General features: G+C 42.9%; 1 protein-coding gene across 3 annotated transcripts in view; it reads right to left on the bottom strand.

The window, feature by feature from the left end:
• The window catches only part of LOC133912860 (uncharacterized), a 28061-nt gene extending 14071 nt beyond the window's left edge, over window positions 1–13990 (bottom strand). Inside the window, exons 1-11 of one of the 3 annotated variants that reach the window (XR_009908909.1) lie at window positions 13643–13990; window positions 12441–12550; window positions 12244–12354; window positions 12110–12167; window positions 7856–7945; window positions 7343–7437; window positions 6715–6768; window positions 6183–6320; window positions 5514–5571; window positions 5384–5409; window positions 4877–4937 (exon numbers count right to left, since the gene is read on the bottom strand). Coding sequence is in view for 1 of the 3 variants with exons in the window: in XM_062355801.1 (XP_062211785.1) it covers window positions 5295–5409; window positions 5514–5571; window positions 6183–6320; window positions 6715–6768; window positions 7343–7437; window positions 7856–7945; window positions 12110–12167; window positions 12244–12354; window positions 12441–12550; window positions 13643–13901 (1088 nt within the window). In the remaining 2 variants the exon portion in view is untranslated. Of the gene's footprint in view, window positions 1–4876; window positions 4938–5294; window positions 5410–5513; window positions 5572–6182; window positions 6321–6714; window positions 6769–7342; window positions 7438–7855; window positions 7946–12109; window positions 12168–12243; window positions 12355–12440; window positions 12551–13642 lie in introns of all 3 variants that reach the window. The other 2 variants (XR_009908910.1, XM_062355801.1) reach the window with 2 other exon arrangements.
• Window positions 13991–15204: the final 1214 nt, after the last annotated feature.

Below are 15204 nucleotides of genomic sequence, written 5' to 3'. Positions count from 1 at the left end.
GAAGGGGTTAAGGATCCCGAGGGCATACCTTGTTCAGCGATCTGAAATCGATACACATACGCCACTTCCTGCTATGTTTCTTGACCAGGATGGTGTTGGAGAGCCAATCGGAGTGTATGACCTCTCGAATGACACCGACCATTAGTAGCTTCTGGACCTTCTCTTTTGCGGCTTCTGCCCGCTCTGGGGACAACTTGCGAAGCTCCTGGCGTGCAGGCCTAGCCTTCGAATCGACCTGAAGAGAGTATTCGATAATGGAGCGGTTGACTCCAGGGAGATCCTGCAGGGACCATGCTAAGGTGTCGAGGTTACCCCGTAGGACGGTCAAAAGCTGGGCTTCCTGACCGGAGGTGAGATCCGCCCCTATTTGGAAGGTCCGATCGGGTTGGTCTGGATGCACGGGGACACTATGTCACCCTCCGATTGTGGGCTTGGAGGGCAGCGATGCCCGGGATGCACCGATGGGGTCCTCGGAGCCCTCCTGGGTCACGGCGTGGATGTGAAGGCCGGGGAGGGTGTCCGTACTCGATGCACCTAGCCAGGTCTTGGTCGTCATCGATGGTTATTAGCCCTTGGGGTCCGGGCATCTTTAAGAAGAGGTAATTGTGATGGGATACAGCTCCGAATCTGTTCAGAGTTCCCGGTCCCAGAATGGCGTTGTACGTGTAAGGTACGTCCACAACGTCGAAGGTGATCACTTCGATCCGTGTTGCCGGGCCCTCGCCAAAGATGATCGGGAGTTCTATCTGGCCTAGGGTGTCGAGGAGGGCCCATTGAATCCTTGGAGGGGTCTATGGCCTGGTGAAAGCCGGCTTTGTGGGATTCGGAGTTAGTCGAAAGCATGTATGAAGAGGAGGTCCGCCGAGCTACCCCCGTCGATCAGTATTCTCCGGACCTCGACTTCGGCGATGTTGGCTGAGATGACTAGGGCATCGGAGTGGAAAATTTTTACCCCTTTGGGATTTGATGGTGAGTGTCACGGGGGCGTCAGCCCATTCGGGGGTCTACTGATGGATGCTGGTTGCTCCGATGTGGTGCACCCCGCGTGCGTAGTCTCGCCGCTACCGTTTTGAAGTGTAGCCGGAGCTCCCTCCGCCGGTTATAGCAAGGACGATCTATCTGCTCTGCATCACTTCGTCGTTGTACCGCTCTGCGGATGATTGGGGCAGAGAAGGTAGGGCCAGCTACGGAGGGTTCTGCAAAGCCAGATGATCGACCCGCTGGCTAGCCAGTGGCCTGCGATTCTCGGATCGTTCCTTGGTGGCTCCCTCAGTCGAGGTGAAGGCTGTTTGCCTCCCGAGGTACTCTTTTCAGAAGGTGGTGAGGGTCCGGCAGTCGTCGGTGTTATGTCCTCGTCCTACGCCGTATAGAGTGCACCAGGATTCCTCCTCGGAATGTCGGTTCGGAATGTGACTTCGCTTCGGGAGGCTTCCGGGGCGTCCTCAACCGCGTCCCCTGGGGTGGTTTTGGTTTGGAGTCGCGCGGCTTGGGTTGATGTTTCGGCGTTGTCATTGTCACCCCCTTTGAGACCCGAAGGTATGAGCCTCCTCGAAGGCCCTTTTCGCTGGTAGGGAGGGGGCGTGTGATGATCCCGCCTGTGAGTGACTTCTCGGAGTTGACACGGGAAGTCTCGGTAGCTCGCGAGCGCCTTCAACGGAATTTTTCTTCCTCTGCCCGCGCATATTCCTCGAACTTGCTCATGAGAACTTCCATCGTGCGTATGCAACGTCGGTTCAGCCGATCGTATAGGTGGCCTGCGGCCAGGCTCTGAGTTACGGCATCGATGATCGAAGAGTCTGATATGCCCCTAATCTGGACCTTGGTCTGGGAGAACCTTCGGAAGTAATCCCGTAGGGTTTCGTCTGACTCCTGCCTGATAGTGAACAGGCTTCCGAAGGTTACAGGCTCGACGAAGGTGCCTTGGAAATTGCTGCAAAAGAGATCTCAGAGTTAGGACCAGGCGTGAATGGCGCCAGCGTCCAGTGCCCAAAACCAGCATATGGCCACCCCTTCTAAGGCGAGAGGGAAGCATTTAGCCATGGTGGCTGGTCCGCCCTCGCTGGCCTTTATGGCGACGGCGTAGGAACGAATGAACTCATCGGGGTTCGAATCGCCCTTGAACATAGGTAGCTTTGGGGTCCGAAAGCCCTCCAGGAAGGGGCCTGTAGGGGAGAGTCGTAGTCTTACAGGGGATCCTCGCGACGCCAGCCCTGAGGCTCCTAAGGCCGAACAGGCAGGGTCCTGGTGTCAAAGAGTTCATCTGCCTGTAGGGCTTGGGTTAGAATAGCGCCGATCGTCACGAGGGCGACAGTGGTCGTGCGGGTAGTTTGCTGCTCGACCCACAGGGCCATTTGCAGTTCCTCCATGTGGGTCAGAAGCACCGCCAAGCGTGATTGACGCTCGGTTGGAATGGTGTTTACGGCAGTGGTGCCAGCCGTAGCCCCTAGGGGCGCAGCGGGGACCTCGCCTTGCAGCTGGGTCTCTGGAATAGAGGGCCCTTCAGTGCCGGCCGCAGCTATGGTCATGGCTGGGTCGGCGGTGGCCGTAAGGCCCTCGTTTACCCCGGTTGGGGGGCCGTCATCAGCACGGCCTGTGTTTAGTCACCCGGACTGTCGCACAGGCGTGACCGGGGGTGGACTGCCGTTGCTGCGGCCTTAATGGTCTTCTTTTTGGGTGGCATCCTATCTCTCTTAGCACTTCTATGTTCGACTCCCCACAGACGACGCCACTGTTGGAGCAAGAGTTCGTCTTTCCCCCAGTTGGGGGGGGGGGCCGTCGTCGGCACGGCTGTGTTTAGTCGCCCGGCTGTCGCACAGGCATGATCGGGGGGTCGGCTGCTGTTGCTACGGCCTTGGTGGTCTTCTTCTTGGGTGGCATCGTATCTCTCTTAGCACTTCTGTGTTTGACTCCCCACAGACGGCATCACTGTTGGAGCAAGAGTTCGTCTTGGCCCAGCAAGTACGTTGAGAGTTTCTTCTAAGGAGGAGACTCAAGTTTGGAGATAAAATTTGAAATAAAGGAATACCACAAATGTATTAATAGTAGAAAAATGGATGGGTCTCGGGGAGTATCACAACGTGGTTTAACACTTGGGCACCTTTGTGTACTGCGTGTTGCCTTAAGCGTTCTCTTTGTGACCTCCCAGATGACCACGACCCCCTATTTATAGAGTGGTACGTAGCTTACTGTACAAGTTATCACGATGCACAAATATTTAGGACCTGACATACTGGACTTTATCCCGGATAACTATTATTTACCCTGCATAGAGGATAAATATCTACCATAATAACTATTGTGGTGCCTGCACCCTAAGGGATGAGCCGGTCGCCAATTACGGCCCGACGCCACGCTGTAAGGGGTATCAGGATAACCTCCATCGTACTGGGGCGTCAGGGCGGCGTCCACTAACCTAGGTATTTAATGCCGGTCACTTCCTTACATGCAAAGGATGACCGGTGTTCCCCTTCTGGCCGATCTTTCTTGAGGCTTGGTGACTCACCCTATAACCTTTGGGAAGCCTGCCCGAACCCCAAAAATATAGGCTCCGGAGGAGGCATAGCTCCAGGAGATGGAGACTTCGGGAGGCATGATTCCGAAAGATAAAGACTTCGGGAAGCATGGCTCTATAGGCATGGAGGTTTCGGAAGGCATGGGTCCATAGCCATAGAGGCTTCGGAAGGCATGGCTCCATGGGCATAGGCTAGCTGAGCCATAGGACCGTCGGGGGTCCTTAACAACGACCCCCAACACATACATTCATTGCCCCCACACTATATTCACTGTAATAATGAAAAACAATCAGGGTTAAAGATTCTAGCAATGAGTAGTGGCAACCAAGAATCCTCGGTTTGGACCAGGAAAGTTAAATGAGGTTAAGTTTCTAAAATCCAAAGAGGAAATTGAATGAAATATTTAGATCAATACTATTTGCATATCATATAAAAATACAGATTTACAACAAAAAAAAAAAAAAAAAAGACAATAAACTTGTAGTAGACAATTTTCTCTTTATAGTTTACGATGATGCAAATCTTGTTGCTTATCTTTACCAAAAATTCCTAATGCCTAAGGCTTAGTGCAGCTAGGAGTTTTCATTTCTGCTAGTTTAAAGAGCTCAAAATAGTTACTACCTCTGTTCTCGTTTACTTGTCACCAACTTTTTACTGTAGCAATTTTGACCTTACGTTTTTTTCTACGAAAAATTTACGAATACTCAAAAGTATCTAATACTAATAAAGTACATTCCACGATGAATCTAATGATACGAAAGTTTTAGTTATTTATAAATTTTTGAAAAAAAACGTAAGATCAAAATTGCTACGGTAAAAAATTGATGACAAGTAAACAAAATCGGAGGTAGTATAAAATACTTGATGCATCATAGAGTAATCACAACTCCATTTTGTCGCCTGTGGTAACACAAAGGAACTACTAAATATTCAAGTTGATTACAATTTTAATATGCAAGGTATCTTTACAATTTGGCTACCATACCTCCTAGTTCAAAAACAGTTTCCAGCATGAAATGAACAAAATCTGTTTTGGCTGAGGCATGCACGGTTTGTTAGAATAGTTCCTTTTTTAAGACCAAGAGTTAGTTTCACTTTCTATTTCTTTCATGTCAGTTAAAACTACCTTCTCAACATAATTCAATATCAAGTATCATATCTTTGAATTACTTTCATCTCCCTATTAATTAATAGTTCTTTGCACAGCACATTTTTAAAGCATAAACATAACTGTTTCATGCCATTTAAAAATATACAAGTATCCTAAAGAAGAGTAATGTGACGAGATGATTTGGTTGAAGAAAAGCTTATGCAACATCGGTTGAGATGGTTTGAATATATCTAACGAAGGCCTCCAGAGTCACCTGTGCATAGCGGGATACTGAGGCGCGCTGATATGTGAAAAGAGGCAAAGGTCGACCAAACCTAATACAGGAGGAATCTATAAAGAGAGACTTGAAGGAATGGAATATCCCCAAAGAACTACTCACAGATAGAAGTATGTGGAAGTTAGCAATCCACGTGCCAGAACCATAACTTGTGCATCCGTCTCTTTGTACCGTTATTACTTTTATTTTTTACTATTACTAGTACCTTTATTATCATTATTGTTTTCTCATCATCTTTTTAGTTGGATCTTGTGGGTTTCATCTCTAACTTACCCTAACTTACTTAGAACAAAGGCTTTGTTGTTATTATTGTTGTTCTTGTGGGTAATGAAAGGCATGGTATGATAAAGCATGCATATGTAGCTTACTGAAAGTTATGGATAAGGCAACTTACAATGGAGCAACATTATCATATCTTATCAAAAGAACAACTTTCCCCAAAACAACAACTGCTTTGTTCAAACCTTCTGATAGAATGCTTACAGTGGCTTTCTTGTGCAATGATTTTACTGCAACAAAACAATGGTAAAAAGCATAAACAACAAGTCAACAACAGAATATTTCTGGGAAAGAAAATACTTAAATATAGAAATTGTGTTAATATGAGTATTACAATTGACATCACTCAAGGATGACACCAATGATGCTAATCTTTTGGAGCGTAATTGTCCCTGCAGAAGAATTTTATTATAAGTTACCATTTTTTCCATAAAAGAAAGAAAATGCAATTTCAAACACAATATCTGTGTTCTTTTAGTCAACGCATTCTCATCAAAACACCTAGTTGAGTAAATGCAAACTGAATAGCAAATTGATTCATCTGTTACAAATACAAGAGGAAGTTATATACGAGTTAAGACAGAAAAGAAAAAAAAATAGCTTTATGAATTACTTATTCCATGAACAACTTTATTAATGTAATAGGGTTCATCTTTAATTCATCACATGAACAAATTGAAGTTCTTAAGCAGACAGCCAACTAGACCCACCTTGAAATGGCCCTATGATTTATCCTGTGACACTGTTATCATTACAAATATGATGTTCGACTTTGAAGGAAAACAGAAACAGGATACTTTTGCTTTACTACAGTACAGAAAAAGATCAATGGCATTTTGCATAAATTCATTTAGTTTCTGTCTCTCCAACAAATTTCATGAATACATTTAGCTTACGGGATCCAAAAATATGCATAATAATTGAGTACCAACCATTATGTGAATGTGATTGGTTAAGTTATGTCAAACTCTGCAATCAACATAGTTACATATATATTAGTTACCTTCATTGCGTTCTCTAGCTTATCAAGGAGACTGATGATCTTCTGAACTTCTGTATTAGCACCAAGGCCAGGGTCTTTTATAGCCGCAGCTTCGAATCCATGAAGGGCCCTTTCATAATTCTCTAAGTATCTGTCAGCCTAAAAGGAACAGAGATAAAAACACCATATGCAAATAATGTATTGCACTGAATGGGTATTTCAGAAATATCTAAGGTTTTTAAATCTGTTCTCTAAAAACATTTCCAAGTCTCAACCCTTTTTGCCACGCCGCTGTGCTGCAGGAATACTGCCATGCAAAGACAGTCGTGGCTGGCAAGGATTTGACCAAACCACCCGCGATAGCTTACCATACAATGAACAGTGGCATGACAGCACTTGTTTGCCATGCCACCGTGAATGTTGTGGCCAAAAGGTTTTATTAGAAAAAGATACATTGGAGTTTTTTAAAGAAAAGAAAAGGGTTTAAAGTAAAATAAATAAGTAAACATAATTTAGCTGATTCCAAAACCGACTGAATTATCTGGACACTCACTGTGGCACAATTATAGTAGAGATCTGGATTCAAATTCATGGTTTGATCCTTCTCCTGCACATTAAATAAACTCAACAATATCAATATAGTAGAATGAGTCACCTCAAAAAAGGTCAGTCTGCAGGCTGTTGCTCCACAGCCAGACAATTCGGTTTTCTCTAGTTGGTGGTGCCGCTCAAACAAGTGGATAAACAACTCAAAAAGGGTCTGAATTCTCTTATTATCCTAGTCACTTGGGAAATCTGGAAGCATCTGCATTTTCAATGGAGTTTCCCCTGATTTCAAGTTGGCAGTTCAAGTCGTGGCTGTGCAAGGTTCTCTTTGGTGTGCGGCTGGAGCCTTGGACCTTCAGGCTCTTTTAGCTGGGTCTTAGGTTTTCATTGTCTGTTCTTTCTTCTTTTGTGGCCTGTCTGTTTCTTGTGTTGTTGTTTTTTCCTTTTTTGTTGTGTGTTTTGTGTTTGTTAGTGTTGTTTGCACTGTGTTTCCTCTTCTTTAATAAAATGACGCGCAGCTCTCCTATGCGTTCGAGAAAAAAAAGACTTGGATTTTTTATAAAAAGGTTATATGTCCTACTTCTAAAAAACTTTCAACCGGAGACAATATAAAGAAGTACGAAATGCCAACTTACAGCATTTTGATATGCTTTCACCGAATGATGAAGCTTAGTGTGATCCCAGGCTCCTCCCACAAAGAAGCTAGTGAGATAAGCATTACCCAGATTGTCTGCAGATACAATGGAAAATGAACAACATTAGTTCAAGGACTATTTGTTCTATGCCACTGATTAAATTGCACTTTCGGTTTGTGCCACTGTTTAGCCAAACGAACTTTGCCAGATTTGAGGAATATTAGAACATGTTTCTTGTTTGAACACACAAATGGTATCATGTACATGGATCTATAGGAAGTGCTTCTTTTGGTTATGCATCCATACAACTAGAAAAATGGGCCAAAATAAGTATTGATCCCATCATGCAAGATAACATGGAACCTAATACACTAATTAAATCATACAATCAGTGCATCTATTTTCTGAATACTATAGATTGCAGACATTTTTGAGAACTTCTAAATAAAGAATATGAACTAATTTTGTACAGAAACAGAACTTCTGCAACTACAGAAGGAAAAGAACTCTTACACCATGAATTGCCATCTTTAATGTCCAGCATTACAGCTTCTTTTGCGTGCTTAATGCTCCCTTCCACTAACAGTGCCTGGTCTTCACTACCTGAAAAAAAACACAAAAATATGAGACACAAGAAACTGAGAAATCTTCAGTCACAACAAATAATCTTATTGTAATGACACCGTAAAGGCAAAATTAAAATTGGAGATATATTTTTTATAGCAGAACCTCAGCATTAAAGTATCCATCAGAACTTATTTGTGCAGCAATTCTCTTCAATACTGCCAGTTTTCACAATCATATTGGACAACCTAGGGACAAAATATAAACTGAAGCTCATGAACTACATAGGAAATTCTCAATTTCTGATTCCCGTTAAAACTCCATCGAAAATCGAGTTAGACTCAAAATCCATTTTGACTTCAAAAGCAATTCAAACCAAACTCAAGCTATGGTACTGAGAAAGGCATTCTGTATGAGTACATTATATTAACATGCTCAATTCCCTCTCTAACTCTCCTTCCCATCCCTGCCCTCCCTCTGTCCTTGCCAATGATTCTAGACAATTTCGTTAATTTCTACACTGTCCATTGAAGCATTTGAAAATGGCTGCATTTGTATACAACTAGTATATCACCCACACTTTCCTGCGGGTCACCTGAATGACACATATTAATCTATCAAATTCTAGACTTGTTTACAAGTTTTCAAAGGTGCATAGAAATGTGTCTTTTTTCTCAAACAAGTAAGAGAGCTGCGTGTCATTCCATTAAAGAGGAGGAGCAAAAACAAAATACAACAACACACCACCACACCTTAAAATAAAAACATAAGCACCAGAAACAAGAAAAACAAGATGACCATCAAGAACTACTAAGACACAGCTAATAAGCCGCGAAGATGCTTAGCACTCGCAGCACACCAAAGGGTGGGATGTAAGGAGAGGGATCAGCAATAGGAAGAGCTGAAACTGAATTAGTGGTGGGTGGATGAGGCGCAGAAGGAGCTGGAACAGGAGTATCATCACCAGATGGAGAAAGTCATAGAAATGAAGTGGACCTTGTGGGAGAGGATGAGGGCTAAGTGGAGGGGTTATAGAAGAAGGGATGGTCCTGATCAAAAGTCACATCACGAGAAATACCCATGCGACAAGAGGAAGGATCATAACAACAATAACCCTTAAGCTCAGGAGTATATCCAAGAAAAACACACTCAACCGACTGGGCAAACAACTTAGTCCACTCACGAGGTGCAAGTAGAACATAGCACGTACATCCGAAAACCCGAAGATTATCATAGCTAGGAGAAGTACCAAAAAGAGCCTCACCAGGGCATTTTCCAGCAAGCTTTGAAGATGGTTGCCGATTAATAAGATAAACGACTGTAGAAACAGCTTCTCCCCAGAAATAAGAAAGAACAAAGAATGCAATAAGCGTGCGAGCAACCTCTATAAGATGGCAATGTTTGTGTTCAGCAACGCCATTCTGAGCATGAGCCCCAAGGCAAGAGAGCTAAGCAAGAGTGCCCTCAGAGGTGAGGAACTGATGAAAAGTAGAAGACATGTATTCTCCTCAAAAGTCAGAGCGAAAGATTAATGGCAGTAGAAAACTGAGTATGAACCATACAAGCAAAAGATTGATATATAGAACACAACCGGGAGCGATGTTTCATGAAATAAATCCAAGTATATCATTAATGATCATTGATAAAAATGACACTAACTATGACCACCTTTTGAAGCAAAAGGTGAAGGACCCCATATGTCAAAATGAATAAGATCAAAAGGTCTAGCAAAATAAGTAATACCACTAGAATATGGGAGTTAAAACTATTTACCAAGCTTGTAACCCTTACAATGAAAAGTAGACTCAATGGACGTATGACCTAAACGACGCTGACGAACCAAAGTGGGCAAACAAGATCCACACAAATGACCAAGACGATGCTGCCGCTTAGCAAAAGATGATGTGGATGACGATGCAGCAGATGACACACAAGAAGTGGAGCTAGTGGAAGGAGGAAAACGCAAGGTATAAAGAATGTAGAGGCTAGGAGACCCTCTACGGCGACGGTCAGTCCCAATCACACTCCCGCTTCGAAGATCCTGTATAAAACAAGATGAGGCGTCAAATCCAACAAAGTAGTTTCGGTCAGCAACTTGACCAACTAAAAGAAGATTCCTAAATAACGGAGGTACAAAAGAAACATCATGTGCAGAAAATCAAGAAGTGAAAAGTGCACTGTGATGAGTTATGTGACAAGACGTACCATCAGTTGTCTGAATAGAACCTCCAACAATGACCAGCTTGCAAGCTACTAGCTAGGGCTTATCAGATGTCACATGAAAAGAAGATCCTAAATCTAGAACCAAAGCCAACTTCTCTGGATTTATACAGGAGAATCACTATCGTGAGAAGCAGCAGCAACAAATACAGAGCCTCGGGAAGGAGTTGCACTACAAATACGAGCAACACAGTGTGCATGGAACTAAGCCAACTTCTCTGGATGATGAGAGAAACAATTTTATAGAAGATGACTAGTCTTTTTGCAATGCTCACAAGGAATAGCCTCTAAAGAACTGCCTCTGGCTGTGCTGGTCCTCAGAGAAGCTGCTAGCACACTATGAGGTACTAACACTGCAGCATGTGTGAGCGAACGAAGATGAGTCACTTCAACAATCAAAGGAGACAATACATCTACAATAGATGGTGTAGTAGGATCGTTGAGCAATTGCATACGAGTAGACTTAAATTCTTATCGCAATCCATGACAAAACTGATACATAAGGAACTTCTCAATGAACTTGTTCTTCTAGTCACAACAGCCTGAACACCCTCCGGTACATTGAGGTGCCATTGAGAGCAACGGTCCTATCAAACAATCAAATGCAGTGTAGTACTCATCTATGGACAGATCATTTTGCTGAAGACCATGCAGTCCTGTCATAAGAATATGCAAGGGAGCACCACTATTTTGGACATATCGATGCTACAAATAGTCCCACATTTTCTTAGTTGTTTTGTGATGCTCAAGACAATCAGACTCCTTCATACTAGTGACAATAGCACTCATAACCCTTCCATCATCATTCTGCCAATTCTTGACTTCAATAGCAACAAAACTATCTTTAGACTTATCAACAGGTGGAACATCAGTCAGATGAGATGACAAAGCATAACCCCTCAACACATTTTTCACAGAGAAAGCCCACTCTCGATAATTATGACCATCAAGCTTAAAAGGAATAACAATCGCACTTGGTTGCGACATGACTAAAATTGTGAAGGAATAATAAGAATTGTGCTAATAAAAGGTTATTACCAATACCACAATACCGGTAGACCAGTACCACCAGCACGCACCACTAACAGTAGCAGCCAAACCAATGCAAATCCTCAGCGTCAGTAGAACCATTGTAGATCCAGTAGCAGCTGACGCTTGTGCTTCGTGAAGAGAGGATGGCGCAGCGACGGAAGTAGTTGTGGTCCTTGACGGGCGGCAACAAGGGCAACGAGAGGGCAGCACGGCAACAGGCCACGAGCCAGACCTCCGCGACGGCGAGGCAAGCAACGGGATGCGGCTAAATAGGGTGGGCGACGCAGTGGAAAGTGACGACAGGTGGCGCGACGGCGCTGGAGGATGGACGGCTCGACAGCGTTGGAGGAGGACGAGTGGCGCGACGGCGCCGAAGGTGGGTTGTTGATGCGATGGCGCAAAAAAAAAACAGATCAGGATTAGGTAACCCTAACCCTAGGCTATGATAACATGTTACCTTGACTAGAATTGTGGGAAGGGAGAGTATCTATCCATTAGACTTGATGTCAATATATAGCCAATTCTTATGGACCAATATAGGCCTAGAGTAATATGTGGGCCTATATATATATTTAACAGTTGGATGATATCAAGAATATAAGCACTATAATAAGTAATCGATGCTCTAAAAGAAAGTACTCAGATTTTTTTTTTTTTTTTTGAAGTAGAAAGTCACAGTTTACAGCCTGCTAGTAGTCTTGCTAAACGTACATACTGCACATCCAGGTGACAAAAGAAATGCCAGGTTGAACTGATTATTTCAATTCTGAATTAGGAGAAGTTTCAAAACACTTAGAAAAGAACAGAAATGCAAGCATGACTAATTCATCAATATGTTCAGATTTGAAATAATTGGTAATAAGATATATCATATATATGCAATGGGGAGCATTGATTGTGCAAAAATTATCAGACGAGGAACGAGGAACTACTATATTGGGACATCCTCACCTTGAGCCATACTTCTTTCAAGCATGGAGAGCTGGCACAGTATTTTCTTATCTGAACCCTGCCAAAAAATTATGCTATAGAACTCAGAAATATATAAAAGGACACTTGGTAAGTACTTCCAGGTTAAAATTTACCTTGCTTAGTGCTAATGAAAAGCAATTCTTTGCTGCAGCCAGATCCCCCTTCTTCCAAATGCAATTACCCAAACATAGCCATGCATCTACAAGAGATGGATTCAGCTTTACCTAATATATACAGTAGCAACAGTAGTTGTTTAAGTTCTTATTCAAGGAATTGTATAAAAAGAGTAGTTTAATCTTCTGCTACATACTGCTTTAGATAAATGATCTTCAGCCTCCTTATTATATTTAGGGAAGACATCCAGTATTTTTCCCCTAAAAAATTCATAAACACCACGCTGTTGTGGAGACTTCCTTTGCTCTGAAAGTACAAGAAACGAAAAGGTTGATTCAGAAAAGAGTGTGGCATAAGCTTTTCTAGAAAGTGTGTACCATTAGGAGCTAGAGTATGTGACATCTTATGAGTATATATTGTCATGACAACAGGAGCAACAAAACGAGTTGCTAACCAAAGTCAGGAAACTAATAATCAACAGCCTACATAACAAGCTTGCTAAGCCAAAAATACAAACAATTAAACCATCCTCAAAATAATTCCATTCAAGGCATGAAATAACTCAGCAAAGCATAAGCCATCCTATGCCAGCATCAGGAACAAAATTGCTAAAGCAGATGGATACAGCAAGGACATAAAACCCTGATGCAGTTTATCGTGTGTCCAAATTAGAAAAAGAAATGTCGGAGCTAGCATTTCCGTATATCATTTAATGATAATGTGACCATTTGTTGTTGAAACTGTCAAGGACGTCATAGTACATAACATTTTGTCGTTCTGTATTTGCAGCTAATTGTGCAACAGAAAATTTTGTTCCCTTGTTTAGTCATCCAACTGTATATCGTCGCAATGCAACACCAGTGCATGTATTCAGAAAACAAAGGAACAACAATGGTTTGTTACTTCCTCCATGTTGGAAACATCCAATTTTTCTGTAACATCACATAAAACATGTTCCTTCCCATATGCACAAGATGAAGTCTAGAATAATCAATATGCAAGCACTACACTCTGGACTCTGGATATTCAACGGATAGACCAGCCACCAAGCTCAAAAGACTCAGGCGGCCAGGCCTCAAGCACCACATGCAACACGGACACTGCCACACCCATCCTAGAGTTTGAATTAGTTCCCGATACAATATCCAATGACAGTAACACAACATTGTTGGCCATAAACCCAGAACACTAACATGGCGATCAACAGTGGAAACGTGCGTGCTTCAGTGCAAGTAAGGAAGTAGGCATTACAAAACTCCATGTCATTGTACTACCATCATCAAATTGGGGGCAAATCATCACAATTTGTACACGGCTCCAAGTCACTACTACCCATTTATACTAATCGAATATGTTGCAAGCAATAGATACCGGCGGTTGTAAGGTTGTGACACGTACCGGGTGGGAGGGCGTCGAGTAGCACGAGGGCGGCGTCTGCGCGGGCGCGGAGCGCGGCGGCCTTCTCGGCGGGGTCGCCGGGGAAGAAGGTGTCCCGGAGATGGTACAGCTCCTCCGTCGCGTCCGCCGCCCTCTCCAGCGGCGTCCTCCCCTGTGCCGCCACTTCCTCCTGCTCACGCTGCGGCTCGGGCGGAGTCGAGCCCGGGCTAGCGTACGCGCCGCAGGCCTCGTGGCTCGGTGGTGGCTTCTGGGCGGACATGGGATCTGAGGAGGACAGGGAACGGGACGGCGCCCCCACGGAAATGGAGAGGTGAAGGGTCTGTGTAGTAGTCTATAAATTAATAATTTGCTACTCAAAAGACGGATTCTTCCGTCATCATATTACTTATATTAATAAAATATAGAATCATTTAAGTTAATAACTATAAACTAATGTAGCGTTTGGATTCTTTAGATTCTTGGAAATAGGAGATGGGAATGGAAAATAGAAGATGGAATGAGAGTTTTTCATTGTTTGGATATAGGGTTAGGGAAAGAACAGAGATTTGAGTTAGAGATATAGATATAGATATAGGAGCTTCTTTCATACCCAGGGCAAAGGGTGAGTTATGACTGGAATAAAGATGAAGAACACTTAAAATTACCTATATGTCCTTTATTATACTGTTTTTTATTGGCTACCTTTTTATCTTGGAACGATATTTTCGTTATACCAACTAAACTTTTTTATCCTAAACTCATCTCATACCAAACAAGAGATTAGATTTAGATACTATGTACCTATCCCATATCCAGCTATTTTTATCCCATCTTATTTCCTTTTCCCTTTCCTAAACACCATCCAAAGGCCACCTAAGATAATAAATAAACAAAACCACTTATCTATAAATACCAAAATATGGAACACAAGATCATTGAGAGCGACGATACCGTTTCAAAACTGTTTACGTGAAATGTCTGCGTGTAGGCTTGTTTATCGGACCAAATTTTTAAGTTCCCATCGTAACTTTTCATAGTCTCCAATGTGCGTTTATAAAATAATTTTATGCGTCACAAATAATTTTGTTTTGTTTTGAGGACGGCTTTTCATGAGGAATTTCTGGGATGATGTGACCATCTCACATCAGGATATAACCATCTTACATAAGCTTGTTCACGTCAGTTCTTCTATTTTGACTGAATTTCCAGGTGCTTTAGAGAGAGGGGATGAACATTTCCATGTGCTTTAGAGAGAGGGGATGGTATTCATGTGTTGTTAGTAACTATCATAGAGTAATTGAAGTATATGATAATAGATAAAATATCTAGTATATTATCGTATCGGATAAAGAAACTAACTCCGTATTTGATAAGTTTTTTTTTTATATCCGAGAGAATTACAATTCAAAAGATTACGCTCAAAGAAATCCGATAGGGTACAGCTATCTTGTCCCAATTATAAAAGGAGGGAGAGGAGTAGCTCCGACATCGTGAAACCTAGGAGTAAGCCTAATAGGGTAGGAATCAGAGACATCTAGCAAAGATCTACAGCATACATTAGAATCATCAGACTAGTGCTTCTA

Source organism: Phragmites australis, chromosome 1 (assembly GCF_958298935.1).
Source record: "Phragmites australis chromosome 1, lpPhrAust1.1, whole genome shotgun sequence".
Taxonomy (NCBI): Eukaryota; Viridiplantae; Streptophyta; class Magnoliopsida; order Poales; family Poaceae; genus Phragmites; species Phragmites australis.
The sequence above is the reverse complement of the archived record's forward strand: the minus strand, read 5'-3'. Positions and strand labels throughout refer to the sequence as shown.